Raw genomic sequence first — 17,920 nt, 5'->3', positions numbered from 1 at the left:
TAATTAGTAGCAGCTGTATGGAATTAACATTTTTCTATTTTTAGGGTGTTAGGTTGCTCACTGCAGGCCTAGGAGGCCTCTACTTGCCCAGCTTCAAGACCAAAGAAAGAGCCCAGGGTCAGCGACAGAAATATCAGTGGTTTAACAGAAGGGGAGCTTACATGTCTGAAGCAAGATCTTAGAGCAACACCCCACAGAGGTTATGACTGACCCCAAAGCAGAACATGGCAGCAGGCTTCAGTCCCAGAGGCCGGGGGCTAGAGGGTGGGGGGGGCGGGGAGGCGGGGCAATGTTACCATTTATAGAAAGAATTGACAGCAGGTTGGCTCATCAGTTACCAGGGAAATCAGAAACCCCTTCCTCCGCTTTGATAGGTTATCTTGGTGGCTAAAAGTTAGAACAATCATTCAGTTCAGTTCAGTTCAGTCGCTCAGTCGTGTCCGACTCTTTGCGACCCCATGAATCGCAGCACCCAGGCCTCCCTGTCCACCACCAACTCCCAGAGTTCACTCAGACTCACGTCCATCGAGTCAGTGATGCCATCCAGCCATCTCATCCTCTTCCTCCCCTTCTCCTCCTGCCCCCAATCCCTCCCAGCGTCAGAGTCTTTTCCAATGAGTCAACTCTTCACATGAGGTGGCCAAAGTACTGGAGTTTCAGCTTTAGCATCATTCCTTCCAAAGAAATACCAGGGCTGATCATTAGCTGGAGCCTAAGCAAGCATGTGGAGAAGGCAATGGCACCCCTCTCCAGTACTCTTGCCTGGCAAATCCCATGGGTGGAGGAGCGTGGTAGGCGGCAGCCCATGGGGTCGCTAAGAGTCTGACACGACTAAGCTACTTCACTTTGACTTTTCACTTCCATGCATTGGAGAAGGAAATGGCAACCCACTCCAGTGTTTTTGCCTGGAGAGAGTCCCAGTGACAGTGGAGCCTGGTGGGCTGCCGTCTATGGGGTCGCACAGAGTTGGACACGACTGAAGTGACTTAGCAGCAGCAGCAGCAAGCAAACATGTAGGAAAGTCTGGCAGATGTAGGTGAAGCAGGTACCAGTTGAGCAGAAGACTTACAGACAGCAAGAGAAAAACCATCTTGAGTGGCCTGACCATATGTAGGGATTGTTTTAATACAAGCTGACTGCAACTTGAGGATAAAAATTTCCTAATTATGCTAATCAATTAATACTTGTAAATAATGAACTGAAAAGTATACATGGACAGTTTTTACATCATTTTCTTCACCAAGAAAAATATATAATTGGGCTTTGTGTTCTATAATAATAATATTATTAACTGATTACAAACATTTCACTGAACTCAGCATGCGTTTCTAAATAAAAGAAGAGATGCTGAAAAACACTGACACATTTACCTTTGTAGGTTAGCTTGAGTCGTGGAATATTTTGCTTAGAAGTTCTAATGACTGGAAGAAACAGCATGGTCATGCTTATCGTCATCAGGGCATGAAAAAGATGAAAATTGTGGCTTCTGGACTTTGGTTTCTCATCTTTAGTAACAATCATGATGAAAACAATGTTCTCTTTCAAACAGTGTTAACTGAATCTAAAAAGAAGAAAAAAACTATTAATATAGCAATTTGCAGATTTCTCTATACTTAGTAAATTATAATTTTATGAATGTATGTTTTTTAAAAAAATAATTTCTCCTCTCTTGTTCTGCTCTTACAAATTGTTGCAGGGGGAATGAATCAAAACTGAGTAATAAAAGTGTAATAAATAAACGGCTGGCTTTATTCAGACATGGAGATGAGTGCAAAACAAAAACTTCAACTACTTAGGTTAATTAGCATCTCTTCTTCTACTAAAGTGTTTGTCTTGTTTTATGCAAATATAGGAGGAACCAATTCTTTCTGTATCTTGATGGATTCGTGGTCAGAAAAGAATACTGGTAGAAGCCTACTCTTGCCTTATACAATCCTCAAAGAAAAAGATCCTCAAGTAAAACTGAATAAAAGCTATCATTTTGAGAGATTTCTTTTGTTTCTGACCAAAAAATATTTCCAAGTCTACCTATAATTGGGACAATTAAACATGATCTGGTCAGGGCCACCAGTACAGATTTTAGACCTGGGCCAAGGCAATCTTACCTACAACCTATATTACTCCACACAGGGTGGCACTGAATATAAAATACTGTAGAAGAAAAAAATTTATAATAGGACATAGTTATTAAGTAGGTTGCCACAATCAAGCTGCCTTGGTTGTCTTCGTTAAGACATGAAATAAATCAAAACTCACGTATTTCCAACGAAGCCTTGTAATAATAATTATAAATAATATTCATTGAGTATTTACATGAACCAGGTACTTTTAAAAAGTGGTGTGAAAATCTTATCCTATGTTCATTGTTTTTTTACCTTATTCAAGAACCCATATTTATTTAATTGCATTGAGCAGGTTCAGCTGTATGCAACAAATTCTACTAAATTCCCTTTTCATTTTTACTCTGTTACACTATTTTCTAATTTTCCTTGTTATGGCTTTTCAAACATATCCATCATTTAAAAGTAGACATTTAATTTCCAAATAAATGGGGTTTTTAAAATATCTTTGATATTACTCTCTCATTTTGATATTAAATTCTCATTTAAATGCTTTCTTCTCTACAATCACCCTCTGTTTTTTTCAGTCTTTTAACTTTAGTGAGGCTTTAAATGGCTAAGTCAAATATCTCCTTGGTAAATGTCACATTGCAGTTGAAAATATGTGGGTAATTTTCAAATATCTTTTGATACTGATTTCTAACATAATTCCACAGTAATAAGAGAACAGACTCTATATGATTTCAATACCTTTAAACCATGAAAATGTTGCACCTTACTTTATGTTCTTAGATATGTTACAGTGTCTCCTAGTTTATACTCTATGGGAACTTGGACAAAATTTGTATCCTACCATTTTGTGAAAATTGTATAATTCTTAATTATGTTGAATTGGTTCATGGTGCTTTTCACGTCTACTACATACTTCTACTTTTCTGTATATTCAGTCTATTAATTTTTGTGAGTTTGATATTGAAACTCTAACTAAAAATCTTAACTTATCTACTTAAAAAATAATTGTAATATATAGTGGAACTATATGTAACTTTGTTCTGTATTTTCCAAGTCTCCTATAATGTGTTATCTTACTTTCATAATTTAAAAAATAAAAAAGAGAAGAAAAAGGCTGGTTTATATAAATTAAATGACCTAATGCTGATAAATTAAACAAGTATGTCATTAGACTGAGGTTTCTCTAATGCCATGATAGCCTATCTAATTGAACAAAGCCTAAGCCTGTAAATGCCTCAAAAGTACAAACTTAGAACACTAAGAACAATCCATCAGTTAACTAGGCTTTAAGGTATAGACAATCAAATAATCTTCCTGTTTTGGAAAATTTCTTTAGGTAAGTCTTTCCCCTAATATCCATCTATTAGTGGAGTGCTCCTAACCGCTTTCAGTTTCAGTTCAGTTTAGTTGCTCAGTTGTGTCAGACTCTTTGCCACCCCATGAACTGCAGCATGCCAGGCTTCCATCTCCATCACCAAATGCCAGAGCTTTTATATTCATTAAGTTGCTGATGCCATCGAACCATCTCATCCTCTGTCAGGCCTTCAATCTTTCCCAGCATGGGGGTCTTTTCTAATGAGTCAGTTCTTCACCAGGTGGCCAAAGTATTGGAGCTTCAGCGTCAGCATCAGTCCTTCCAATGAATATTCAGGGCTCATTTCCTTTAGGATTGACTGGTTGATCTCCCTGCAGTCCAAGGGAATCTCAAGAGTCTTCTCCAACACCACACTTCAAAAGCATCAATTCTTTGGTGCTCAACTTTCTTTATGGTCCAACTCTCATATTCATACATGACTATTGGAAAAATCATAGCTTTGACTAGATGGACGTTTGTTGGCAAATTGACATCTCTGCTTTTTAATATGCTGTCTAGGTGTGTCATAGCTTTTCTTCGAAGAAGCAAGCATATTTTCATTTCATGGCTGCAGTCACCATCTGCAGTGATTTTGGAGCCCAAGAAAATAAAAGTCTCTCACTGTTTCCATTGTTTCCCCATCTATTTGCCATCCAGTGATGGGACCAGATGCCATGATCTTAGTTTCTTGAATGTTGATTTTTAAGCCAGCATTTTCACTCTCTTCTTTCACCTTCATTAAGAGACTCTTTAGTTCCTTTTCACTTTCTGCCTAAAGGTGGTGTCATCTGCATATCTGAAGTTATTGATATTTCTCCCAGCAATCTTGATTCCAGCTTGTGTTTCATCCAGCCAGCATTTAGCATGATGTACCATGCTTATAAGTTAAATAAGCAGGGTGACAATATACAGCCTTGACATACTCCTTTCCCAATTTGGAACCAGTCCGTTGAAACAGTTGCTTCCAAATTTGCTAGCATATTGAGTGCAGCACTTTAACAGCATCATCTTTTAGGATTTGAAATAGTTCAGCCAGAATTCCATCACATCCAATAGCTTTGTTCATAGTGATGCTTCCTAATGCCCACTCGACTTCAGACTCCAGGATGTCTGGCTCTAGGTTGGTGATCACACCATCATCATTATCTGGGTTATGAAGAACTTCTGTGAATTCTTAACCACCTCTTCTTAATATCTGCTGCTTCTGTTAGGTCTGTACCATTTCTGTCCTTTATTGTGTCCATCTTTGCATGAAAAGTTCCCTTGGTATCTCGAATTTTCTTGAAGAGATCTCTAGTCTTTTCCCATTCTATTGTTTTCCTCTATTTCTTTGCATTGTTCACTGAGGAAGACTTTCTTATCTCTCCTTGCTATTCTTTGGAACTCTGCATCAAATGGGTATGGCTTTCCTTTTCTTCTTTGCCTTTTACATCTCTTCTATTCTCAGCTATTTGTAAGGCCTCCTCAGACAGCCATTTTGCCTTTCACATTTCTTCTTCTTGGGAATGGTCTTGATCATGGCCTCCTGTATGATGTTACAAACCTTCATCCATAGTTCTTCAGGCACTCTATCAGATCTAGTCCCTTGAATCTATTTCTCACTTCCACTGTACAGTCGTGAGGGATTTGATTTAGGTCATGCCTGAATGGTCTGGTGGTTTTCCCTACTTTCTTCAATTAAAGTCTGAGTTTTGCAATAAAGAGTTCATGTCTGAGCCACAGTCAGATTCTGGTCTTGTTTTTGCTAACTGTATAGAGCTTCTCTATCTTTGGCTGCAAAGAATATAATCAATCTGATTTTGGTATTGACCATCTGGTGATGTCCATGTGTAGAGTCATCTCTTGTGCTGTTGGTAGAGAGTGTTTGCTAAGATCAGTGCATTCCCTTGGCAAAACTCTGTTAGCCTATGCCCTGCTTCATTTTGTACTCCAAGACAAACTTGTCTGTTACTCCAGTTATCTCTTCACTTTCCACTTTTGAATTCCACACCCCTTGTTGAAAAGAACATCTTTTTTTTGTTGTTAGTTCTAGAAGGTCTTTTAGCACTTCACAGAACCTTTCAACTTCAGCTTCTTTGGTATTAGTGGTTGATACTTCCAGTTTGGTATCACACAATTCAGATTGATTTTTGATCAAATATACTCTTAAAATTTTTAACATGCCTCCATTTATTTTTTATCAATGCTAGTGACATCCAAGAAAGACAGGTAATTATATATTTTCCTTATTTTACAGATGAGGAAACTGAAGTACACATTTTGATAATTCTCTCAAGGTCATAGGGCAAATAAGAGATGAATTAAAACTTTTGTTCCAGACTTTAGATAGAATCAGCTTCCTTAGCCCCAAAGTATTTTATGTGCTTTTCATTATGTCACAATCAAGTTATTTTCAACTCTTCAAAAGTCTTCCCTCTCCTCGATATTTTCTAAGACATAACTCATAGGAACGATATTGCTTTGCCTGCTTCTGGGAAGGATTCCAGATGTGGTACCTGCTTCAAGTATCAATAATTTCTACACTTCCTTTAGTGACAGTTAAGCCATAATAAAAAAGTATTATCCTTTAGTAATTATCTAATTATTTAATATCAAAATAAATATTGTATGCCTATAGGGTTAATTTTAAGAGAAAGTCTATTAAGAGTATTTTTCTTATGGAAGATCAACTCTTTATTAAAATGCTTTTATTAGAATGACTTTGAATCAAGATTCCTTAAATTTATCTTAAATCTCAGAAGTCAAAATCAGTCTCTGAAGGTGAAATAAAACAAATTATATATGTATTAATTTTATACATAAGACAAATATTCAAGAATACATTACAGATTGTATGTTGTTTATTCATGAAGTGTTCAACACGAATGCTTAATACAGTATGTTTTCTCACTTACTTTAATTATCTAGGAAGTACCAAACTATTCTATCTTTCTGTAATCTGTGCATATTTAATTCTTTGATTTAGAAGATTACTACAAATGAAAAGAATCAAGTTGATTTAGATACTCATTTAAGAATAATGTACCAAATATGCCACACATATTTTCTTCACATTTGCTTGACATTTTGTGATGATTCCAGAGATCTAATTGCCAACATCTGTTGGATCATAGAAAAAGCAAGAAATTCCAGAAAAACATCTATTTCTGCTGTACTGACTACACCAAAGCCTTCGGCTATGTGGATTTAAAAAACTGTGGAATATTCTTCAAGAGATGGGAACACCAGGCCACCTTACCTGCCTCCTGTGAAATCTGTATGCAGGTCAAGAAGCAACAGTTGGAACCAGACATGGAACAACGGACTGGTTCCAAATTGGGAAAGGAGTATGTCAAGGCTGTATAATGTCACCCTGCTTATTTAACTTATATGCAGAGTACCCCATTGGACATGCCAGGCTGGATGAAACACAAGCTAGAATCAGGATTGCCGGGAGAAATATAATAACCTCAGATATGCAGATGACACCACCTTTATGGCAGACAGTGAAGAGGAACTAAAGAGCATATTAATGAAACTGAATGAGGAGAGTGAAAAAACTGGCTTAAAGGTCAACATTCAGAAAATAAAATGGCATCTGGTCCCATCACTGCATGGTAAATAGATGGGGAAACAACAGGAACAGTGAGAGATTTATTTTCTTGGGCTCCAAAATCACTGCAGATGGTGACTGCAGCTGTGAAATTAAAAGACTTGGAAGAAAATTTATGACCAACCTAGACAGCATATTAAAAAGCAGAGACATTATTTTGCCAACAAAGGTGCATCTAGTCAAAGATATGGTTTTTCCAGTAGTCATGCATGGATGTGAGAGTTGGACCATAAAGAAAGTTGAGCACTGAAGAATTGATGCTTTTGAAGTGTGGTGTTGGAGAAGACTCTTAAGATTCCCTTGGACTGCAGGGAGATCAAACCAGTCAATCCTAAAGGAAATGAGCCCTGAATATTCATTGGAAGGACTGATGCTGACGCAGAAGCTCCAATACTTTGGCCACCTGGTGAAGAACTGACTCATTAGAAAAGACCCCAATCCTGGGAAAGATTGAAGGCAGGAGGAGAAAGTGATGACAGAGAATAAGATGGTTCAATGTCATCAGTGGACATGAGTTTGAGCAACCTCCAGGAGTTGGTGATGGACAGGTAAGCCTAGTGGGCTGCAGTCCAAGGGGCTACAAAGAGTCAGACATGACTGAGCAACTAAACTGAACTGAATGATATAATTTAAGAGAAAACAGAAATTTCAGTGTGATGTAAAAGATCTATATTATCAGCAGCCCTTAATGAAAATTCTAGCTTTAATAATTTAAGTAAAAATATATATTTTAGAATAAAACACTAATGAAGTCCCTCAGTAAATAACATTTTTAAAGCAAACTCTAAAAGACTAAAGTTTTGTATTATATAAAAACTATTAGGACAACACATACACTGTTGGCACAAAACAGTCACTTAATTGATCTACAGAAAAATTTATAAGAATTAGTTTTAAATTATGTGAGTTTTCAATTACTTGGTGTCTTAAAAAAATTTATTTCTTCACTTTTTAAATTTTACATTTATGCCTGTAAAACACAGATACATTCTTTGTGTTATAGATTCTCCTTAAAAATGTGTTTTTTTGCAAATGAAATATTTTTAAGGAATATACACTTAAGAATATATATTATATATATACTTCTGGTCACTAACACCATAACTCATCTCCAAACATTTATTAAGGTGAGAAGAAAGATAAGAGTCTTTTTTAAAAGGAGCAGTTGATTAGATACAAATAATAAACTCTCAAGAAATAATTGCTAATATCAAGATATTGATATGATGCTATGGAAGACAATCAAAGGAGTTTAATATAGGTTTAAGTAAGACAAAGCTAGTTTCACAGAGAAAGAGGATAAAAAAGGAGAGGAAAAAAAAAAAGGAGAGACAGTTCCAGATGACAATGATACCTAGTGAAGGGTTCCAAAAAAGCTGGAAGCATGATAAAAATAAAACAGGTAATGGAGATAACATGATTCAGTGGGTGAAGGAGAGAGGAAACCAAAGAGGAATTCAGCCTAACACTTAAATGTGCCTCATGCCTGTTCTGGTATCTAATATAGTAGAACTCAAATGATGCAGTTATTCCACACTGCCTTTGGTCTTAGACCATGAGTGCTGTTATCATCCATTTTCATCGGTGCTTTTTTGATCCCACTTGCCTGTTATTTCCAATTTTCCCAACATTGTCGTGTTAGCAGAACATGGGTATCTGATCACAGCAGATCCACAGCTTTGCCATCAGTTCAATTCAGTTCAGTTGCTCAGTCGTGTCCGACTCTTTTGCGACCCCATGAATTGCAGCACGCCAGGCCTCCCTGTCCATCACCAACTCCCGGAGTTCACTCAGACTCACGTCCATCGAGTCAGTGATGCCATCCAGCCATCTCATCCTCTGTCGTTCTCTTCTCCTCCTGCCCCCAATCCCTCCCAGCATCAGAGTCTTTTCCAATGAGTCAACTCTTTGCATGAGGTGACAAAAATATTGGAGTTTCAGATTTAGCATCACTCCTTTCAAAGAACACCTAGGACTGATCTTTAGAATGGACTGGTTGGATCTCCTTGCAGTCCAAGGGACCCTCAAGAGTCTTCTCCGACACCACAGTTAAAAAGCATTCTTCGGCGCTCAGCTTTCTTCACAGTCATACTCTCACAACCATATATGACCACTGGAAAAACCATAGCCTTGACTAGATGGACCTTAGTTGGCAAAGTAATGTCTCTGCTTTTGAATATGCTATCTAGGTTGGTCATAACTTTCCTTCCAAGGAGTAAGCGTCTTTTAATTTCATGCAATCACCATCTGCATTGATTTTGGAGCCCCCAAAAATAAAGTGTGATACTGTTTCCACTGTTTCCCCATCTATTTCCCATGAAGTGGTGGGACCGGATGCCATGATCTTCATTTTCTGAATGTTGAGCTTTAAACCAACTTTTTCACTCTCCTCTTTCACTTTCATCAAGAGGCTTTTTAGTTTCTCTTCACTTTCTGCCATTAGGGTGGTGTTATATCTGCATATCTGCATATCTGAGGTTATTGCTATTTCTCCCGGCCATCTTGATTCCAGCTTGTGCTTCTTCCAGCCTAGCGTTTCTCATTATGTACTCTGCATATGAGTTAAATAAGTAGGGTGACAATATACAGCCTTGACGTACTCCTTTTCCTATTTGGAACCAGTCTGTTGTTCCATGTCCAGTTCTAACTGTTGCTTCCTGACCTGCATATAGGTTTCTCAAGAGGCAGGTCAGGTGGTCTGGTGTTCCCATCTCTTTCAGAATTTTACATACAAACATGCATACTTCCACCTACCCATAGTCTCCAAAAAGAGTGAAAGGTTAGTTGAATGTCGGGATTAAACCAGGGCTTCCCTGGTGGTTCAGTGGTAAAGAACCTGACTACCAAAGCAGGAGGCACAGGTTTGATCCCTGAGTGGGGAAGATCCCCTGGAGAATGAAATGGCAACCCACTCTAGTATTCTTGCCTGGGAAATCCCATGGACAGAGGAGCCTGGAGGCTACAGTCCATGGGGTCAGGAAAGAGTTGAACACAACTTAGTGACTAAACAACAACAACAAAGAGTTTAAGTACATTACATTTCTCATTAGGTTTAGTTTTCCTGTGCTTCTGGACATGTGTAATACTACTCTTTTATGACATGTAACTGCATGTAGTGCGAATGCATGTTTATGTACACAGGCAAAAGAGGAAACTTTCTGTGTGTGCATTTTATTAGCAATAATGACCTCAGTACAGGACATTTCCTGTGAATTAATGACCAGTTGGGGTTAATGGCCCTTAGCTATGTATTGAGATATCTACTCCTCCAACTGGTCATTAATCGCTAAGACATGCCCTGTGCCTTAACACTATGTTAAGAAGATTGATGTTTTGGTTTTCAATGAACAGTAGCCATACTGTTCCCTGTTACCTAACTCATTAATATTGTTAAATACGTTAAAAATCAAAGCACTGCTTTCCTTGCTACTGTGGCATTCCAGTAAGTGCCCACACGTGCTGAAACATTTGTTAAGGGTGACGGACAAAATAAATCAAAAATTCTGAACCTCCTGAAACATTTTTTAAAACGTTATATATGTTTCTCCTATAAAACAGTCACTGTCTATAATCTGCTGTTCCTAATTCTTTGTTTCTCCTCCCAACCATCCTTTAAATTCAACAGTTAAACTTTTAATTGAGATCACTTATGAGTTAAATGTATTGCCAACAACCTCTCCACTAATCTATTGATACTTTGCTATCTTCCAGTGTATGTTAGTGTATGTGTGTGTGTGTGTTTTGTACCTACAAGAGTGTGTGTCCCGCATCTGGGAAGAATTACAGAAGTAGGTGTGATTTAACCTAAAGTGGTGGATTTGGTGAATTGCACAGGTTATACTGCGCGCTACTGTCTGTAACAAGCTCGACCTGGAGCCAATTAACTGCACATAATCTGTTCCAGATGTGCACTGGGACAAACAGCACTCTTGGGGATCTTCAGATGTGAAGCCAATAGGGAGTGTTCTGATTACGAGAGAGTTTTACACACTGTTCCACTAAATCAGAGATTCAAATACATAATCTCACACTCAAGAAGGCCTTATGCCATTTCCCAAAGGAATACAGAGTCCAGAACTTATTAGATGGATGGTAAATTGTCAAAGATATAATTTGAGGAGCAAGGGATATAAAATTTCACATTTGAACTTCATTAATTTGTCTTATTTATATCTATTTGTTCCAAAAGTCACTGAGGTAAGAATGTATAATTATGGTGAAAAACTAGATTCTATACTTAGGATAAGAATTAAAATACAATATAAGTCTTTTTTTAAAAAAATTAGTTATATTTAATTCTCAATCTCCTATGATAGAGAAAGTATTATTCACCCTACTTTATAAAAGAAGCACTTTAATAATTAAAAAAAAGAAAAAAGAAAGAATTAAAATACAATATAAGTCTTCATACCTGAAAATCCTGAACTTAGGATTCTTTTTCAGGTGTGTGTGTGTGTGTGTGTGTGTGTGTGTGTGTGTGTGTGTGTGTGTGTAGGTTTGGGAAAGGAGGAAAAGAATCCTTGATTTCTTAATTTATAAATAGCTATTTATTCTTCATGGGTGTCCCTGGTGGCTCAGATGGTAAAGAATCTGCCTGCAATGCAGGAGACCTGGGTTTGATTCCTGGGTCATGAAGATCCCCTGGAGGAGGAAATGGCAACCCACTCCAGTAATCTTGCCTGGGAAATTCCATGGACAGTGGGGTGGCAAAAAGTTGGACATGACTGAGCAACTAAACAAAAAGAACTGCCTTCAGATGTCATGAATTCCTCATCAATTCATATATTCTGGGGAGTATGACAGATTACCTGATTTTTGAGAAATAATGAAAAAGGAAACTTACATGCTAAAGTCAGTAAGAATAAATTATAGTAGTTCCACTTATAGTTTGCAGTGGTTTAAACATAATGTTTCTATTTCTAAACTACACTGAAAGTATATTGTTGAATAAATCTGTGCTCAACAAAGAACGACTGTTACATGTTACTTGAGTTTGCATGCCTTATATAGCCTTGCACTTAAAGCCTGATTAAATCCTCTAGGATCTTACCCCAGTTGAATCCAACTCAATAAAAAAATAATAGAATAGTGAGATTTCAGAACATACACGTGTAACCTGTTAGATTTAATATTGAGGGTTACATTTTTTCTTGAACATGACAGTAACAGCAAAACCATGCTTACACTGTAAGAAGTTCTAAAGAAATCAAGTGCCTCCAAGGCCCAAACTGTTCAAATAATAAACACAGAAAAAATTAATAAAATATGACTAAATGGCTTTGCTAGTCTTCTTTCTTAGCCTTAAATCTCATATTAACTGGCTACTCAAAGTACTAATGGTTATCAATTTGTAGGGTCAGAAAAAGTATCAAAGCATAATCATAGTCAGTTTGTCTTTAAATGTGATTAATCCTCAATTCAAAGGCTTAAGATTTTCCTTTCCATATTCTCATTTTCCAGAGAGCATTCTGATCCATGCATCTTTTTATGACCAAGATAATCCTATTCGTTACCTTTTGGAATTCTGATATACTTTATGAGAATTCTAGGATATTTTGTCAAATGTCTGCATTTTGTATTCAAAATATAAATGTAAATTATTTAAACTGAATGTCGTTTAAAACTTAATATCCACACCTCAAATATTCTGATATGTGCCCCCTGCAGTTTAAAAGGAGATTCTTAAATTAATGAAATATTGAATAAAGCAGAGTAGAAATTACTGTAATTAAGAAGGCAAAACAATTATATTTTCTTGAAATTAAAAATAGTTATCCATGTGTTTATTATTGAATGGTTCCTCGATTTTATTACTTTTAAGAATATTATTAGCATAAAAAACTGACTGATATTTTGATAAATAGTAGAAAGTTTTAGCTTTCTTTCCTAAAGTACACATTTACTTATTCACTTAGATACTGAGTTATATGCCCAATAAAGATTTCTCAGACTTTATAATACTGATCTACTATTTCTGCTACATGGACAATAAATGGATCTAAACCTTTAAAAAACTGACCCTTCAATGAAAATACATAAATTTTATATAAACAAACTATTTATTTATTGGCCCAATGGTCTCTGTATCAGCTGAAATAATCGTGCACTTCAAATACCTTGTCTTTCAAAGCAATGGAGCTATCTTATATTCTCCTATGCTTACTTAGGCAGCACTTGTAGTAAGGATGGGTTCTCCAGGTGGCGCTAGTGGTAAAGAACCTGCCTGCCAATGCAGGAGATGTAAGAGATGTGGGTTCCATCCCTGGGTGGGGAAAACCCCCTGGATTAAGGAATGGCAACTCACTCCAGTATTCTTCTCTAGAGAATCTCATGGACTGAGGAGCCTGGAGGGCTATAGTCCATAGAGTTGCAAAGAGTCGCACACAACCAAAGCGACTTAGCATGCAGGCATCAATATCTAAAAGGAAACTTCTTTGAAAAACAGCATATGGCAGGAAAAATGTGACCCTGAACTTCGTATTCACATAAATTCTCTAGGAATGTAGGTACTTTTGAGATCAAAACACTTAAGACAAGTTAAATGACTTTTTTAAAAAGCAAAAGCATGTGCTAAACACATTAACACAATTTGTTTATTTCTTCACTATTTAATGAAATGCCTAAGGGAAGTAAACATTTCTAACAATGTAAGGCATCCACCTGCATAGTGAGAAAAGTTTAAATAACTGACTTCATAAACATAACACTATCTGGGAATAAAAATAAGCAGTGTGTCCTGAGGAAACCAGAATTGAAAGAGACACGTGTACCCCAATGTTCATCGCAACACATAGCCAGGACATGGAAGCAACCTAGATGTCCATCAGCAGATGAATGGATAAGAAAGCTGTGGTACATACACACAATGGAGTATTGTGCAGCCATTAAAAATAATACATTTGAATCAGTTCTAATGAGGTGGATGAAACTGGAGCCTATTATACAGAGTGAAGTAAGCCAGAAAGAAAAACACCAATACAGTATACTAATGCATATATATGGAATTTAGAAAGATGGTAACAATAACTCTGTATACGAGGCAGCAAAAGAGACAATGATGTATAGAACAGTCTTTTGGACTCTGCGGGAGAGGGTGGGATGATTTGGGAGAATGGCATTGAAACATGTATAATATCATATATGAAATGAGTCGCCAGTCCAGGTTCGATGAACAATACTGGATGCTTGGGGCTGGTGCACTGGGGCGACTCAGAGGGATGGTACAGGGAGGGAGGAGGGTGGACGGTTCAGGATGGGGAACACGTGTATACCTGTGGCGGATTCATGTTGATATATGGCAAAACCAATACAATATTGTAAAGTTAAAAAATAAAAAAAAAAAGGCAGTGTGTGAAAGGAACTAGGAGTCATATGCAGAATTTAGAAACTCATTCTTCATATCAGATTTTAATTTAAACTCATTCTTCATATCAGATTTTAATTTCATGATAATTGACCCAACTTTGTTAAAAAGAAATAACAATTTTAATGTAATTAAATGTGAAAGTCACTAACATTTTAAAATTTATCTTTAGCAAACTGAGTTCAATAACTGATGACTATCAAGTCTTTCTTAGGTGAATATTACAAGATAAGTCTGCACATGCTCATTGTAGGCGCTGCTAGCCCAGAAAAGGGCTGGGTCTCTGAAGACAGTTATCTGCAATAGAAACCTGAATTTTGCCACAGCTGATCTACCAGCTACTACCAGAAATTCAAAAGTTCCCAAGACTTTGACCCAGTCAATACTTTCCCATTTAGTTTAGTTCTGCAATTAAAACACTAACAATAATTTTAAAGTAATGTTATAACTTGTATGTATAAGCCAGTATTATAATTTTCATTTTTTTATCCTTACATGCTTGCTTGTTAAATTTCTTCTACCTACAGTTCTAAACATCCCCAGTTACACCTTTCATAATTCCTCCAGAAGTAGACTGACATGGTGCTTGAACACACAGGTGCAAAGCCTAGGTCTGCCACTTGCCTCCTGATTATTGATAGGAAAGTTACCGAACCTCACTGTGTCTCACTTGTCACATCTGAAATAGTAGATTACAGAAGTATTTAACTCATTCATTTAAGGATTAAGGTATGTACACCATGTACATAGTAAGTGATCAATGTGTATTAGCCATTTTTCAATTACTGTATTTGATTTGTCTTAATTTTCTATTAAGATTATTTTTAACTACAAAAGCAAATTATGTTTCTAAAGATATTTAGTAATGATCTTAACGTATGCCTACAGTTTATAAGGCCTGTAAAATAAAGAGATCTCAGGAAACTATTGTATAACCTTCAAGAATATGAAGACAAATGAAAAAAAAAATCAAAAAATCACAGGGTGCCACCAAAACAAATGACCATGCAAGCAAATGGTCTGAATTTTGTTATATAAGGATAATATATAATTGTGTCTCGAGTGCTTCCAAAGCTACTCATTTAAATTAAATGATGTACAAAACGACAGTGAGGCACCACCTCACACCAGTAATAATGAAAAAAAAAAAAAAAAAGTGAAAATCGTTCAGTCGTGTCTGACTCTTTGCAACCCTGTAGACTGTAACCCATCAGGCTGTTCTACGCATGGAATTCTGCAAGCAAATGACCAACATTAAAAAGCGTACAAATAACAAATGCTGGAGAGGATGTGGAGAAAAGGGAACAACTACACTGTTGGCAGGAGTGTAGTTGGTGAAGCCACTGAGGAAAACAATATGGAAGTTGATCAAAAAACATATGATACAATGATCTCAGCCCTGGGCATATAGGCAGACAAAACTATAATTCAATAAGATATATGCACCCTATGCTTACTGCAGCGCTACTCATAATAGCCAAGACATGGAAACAGCCTAAGTGTCCAACAGATGAATGGATAAAGAAGACTTGGTTTATGTATACAAGTTTCAGCATAAAAATATTCAGCAAAATAATGCCATTTGCAGGAACATGGATGCAACTAGAAATTATCACACTAAGTGAAGTAAGTCAGAAAGAGAAATATAAATACCACATGATATCACTTAAATGTGGAATCTAAAATATGACACAAATGAACCTATATATGAAACAAAAACAGAATCATGGACATAAAGAATAGACTGGCAGCTGCCAAGGCCGAGGGAGCTGGGGAAGGAATGGAGTGGGAAGTTAGGGCTAGCAGATGTAAGCTCTTATATGTAGAATAAATAAACAACAAGCTCCTACTGTATAGCACAAAGAACTATATTCAATATCCTATGATAAACTATAACAGAATATTAAAAATATACATACATATATGAATAACCGAATCATTTTGCTGTACAGCAACAATTTATACAACATTGTTTAAATCAACTATATTTCAATAAAAAATTAAATGATGTTGTTTTTAAAGAAAGAGAATATAACTACCCAATCAAAGTAATAACATCATATAAATCCTTAAAATCAAGACAGAATAAACATTGATGAATATGTATAATACTTGACCTTAATATTTTCACTTGTATTAAAAGATTAGATTAAAGGGACTTCCCTGATGATACAGTGGTTAAGACACCATGCTCCCAATGCAGGAGGCCCAGGTTTGATCCCTGGTCAGGGAACTAGATCCCACATGCCTCAAAGACCCAGTGCAGCCAAATTAATGTGGGAGCTTCCCCAATGACCCAGCAAGTAAAGAATCTGCCTTGCTGAACATGGGTTCAATCCCTGGGTTGGGAAGATCTCCTGGAGAAGAGAATGGCAACCCTCTCCATTATTCTTGCCTGGGAAATCCTGCGGACAGAGCAGCCTAGTGGGCTATAGTCCACAGGGTTGTGAGGAGTTGGACGTAACAACCGAGCACACACAAGAGATTAAAAGGATTAGGCTTCTCTTGGTCTCTTTTCCAGAAACAGTACTAGTTTCAAAGGAAAAAACAGAGAATTTAAATAACCTTGTGGGATACTTGCAATTGAACAACATACTATACTCAATGGTATATTCAAAATATAGCAATGACATATGCTATAATTAAATATATCCTTTGCATTGGATCTTACTATGTTACATATATGTTTTAATTTTTATACATCTATCCATCTAGCCTATTCAATTCAGTGTACTGTTTTCCATTTCTACCCCTCATCTTTGCTTTTAAAATGGGTAGAATGATCTTGTACAAAGTGTTAGCAATGTCCTTTGCTTTTCACCTTCTTTAAAAAAATTAATTATGATGCCACTTAAGTTTACATATTTTATAAGATGCTGACATCCTTTGACATATACAAAGTATTAAGTAGTTAATTAAAAGAATTTTTCTTCACAAAGTAGTAGTCATTTAAAAAGGTGTATTTTGGGAATTCCTTGGCAGTCCAGTGGTTAGGACTCTGTTTTCTCTACCAAGGGCCTGAGTTTGATTCCTGGTTGAGGAACTAAGATCCCACAAGCCACATGGTGTGGTGAAAAAGTAAAATAAACAAAAATTTTAAAAATAAGTTATATTTTATCCAAGATAAATTTTACAAGTTTTTTTTCACTTACCTAAACTGTTCTTTTATTATAAAGCATATTTTCAAATTCATAACAGCTTACAAAACATGGTTAATCTAACTTGATTCCCACTAGCTATCTGTTTTATATGTGCTAGTGTATATGTTTCCATGCTGCTCTCTCCATTCATCCCACCCTCTCCTTCCCCTCCTGTGTCCACAAGTCTGTTCTTCTATGTCTTTGTCTCCAACACAATACTGATATTTTTAAATTATACTGATTCATTATTTTGTAGAATGTTCCTCATTTATAACACATTCATTTTCAAGCTTAAGTAACCAATCATGATGATTCCCTGAGATCTCACAGAAATTAGTGGCAGAGCACCTTGTACACAAATAAAAGACAACTAACTGTAAAAATAAATAAATAAATAAA

General features: G+C 36.5%; 1 protein-coding gene across 2 annotated transcripts in view; it reads right to left on the bottom strand.

Moving 5' to 3' along the window:
- The window catches only part of SEMA3D (semaphorin 3D), a 230,191-nt gene that overhangs the window by 140,422 nt on the left and 71,849 nt on the right, over positions 1-17,920 (bottom strand). For both annotated transcript variants that reach the window (XM_059885665.1, NM_001206096.1), the window contains one exon: positions 1,371-1,561. In XM_059885665.1, coding sequence (XP_059741648.1) covers positions 1,371-1,521 — 151 coding nt within the window. In that variant the 5' untranslated portion in view covers positions 1,522-1,561. The remainder of the gene's footprint in view (positions 1-1,370; positions 1,562-17,920) is intronic.

The sequence above is a fragment of the Bos taurus genome, chromosome 4 (genome assembly GCF_002263795.3).
Source record: "Bos taurus isolate L1 Dominette 01449 registration number 42190680 breed Hereford chromosome 4, ARS-UCD2.0, whole genome shotgun sequence".
Classification (NCBI taxonomy): Eukaryota; Metazoa; Chordata; class Mammalia; order Artiodactyla; family Bovidae; genus Bos; species Bos taurus.
Note: the sequence above shows the minus strand (reverse complement) of the source record. Positions and strands in the feature narration are given on the sequence as shown.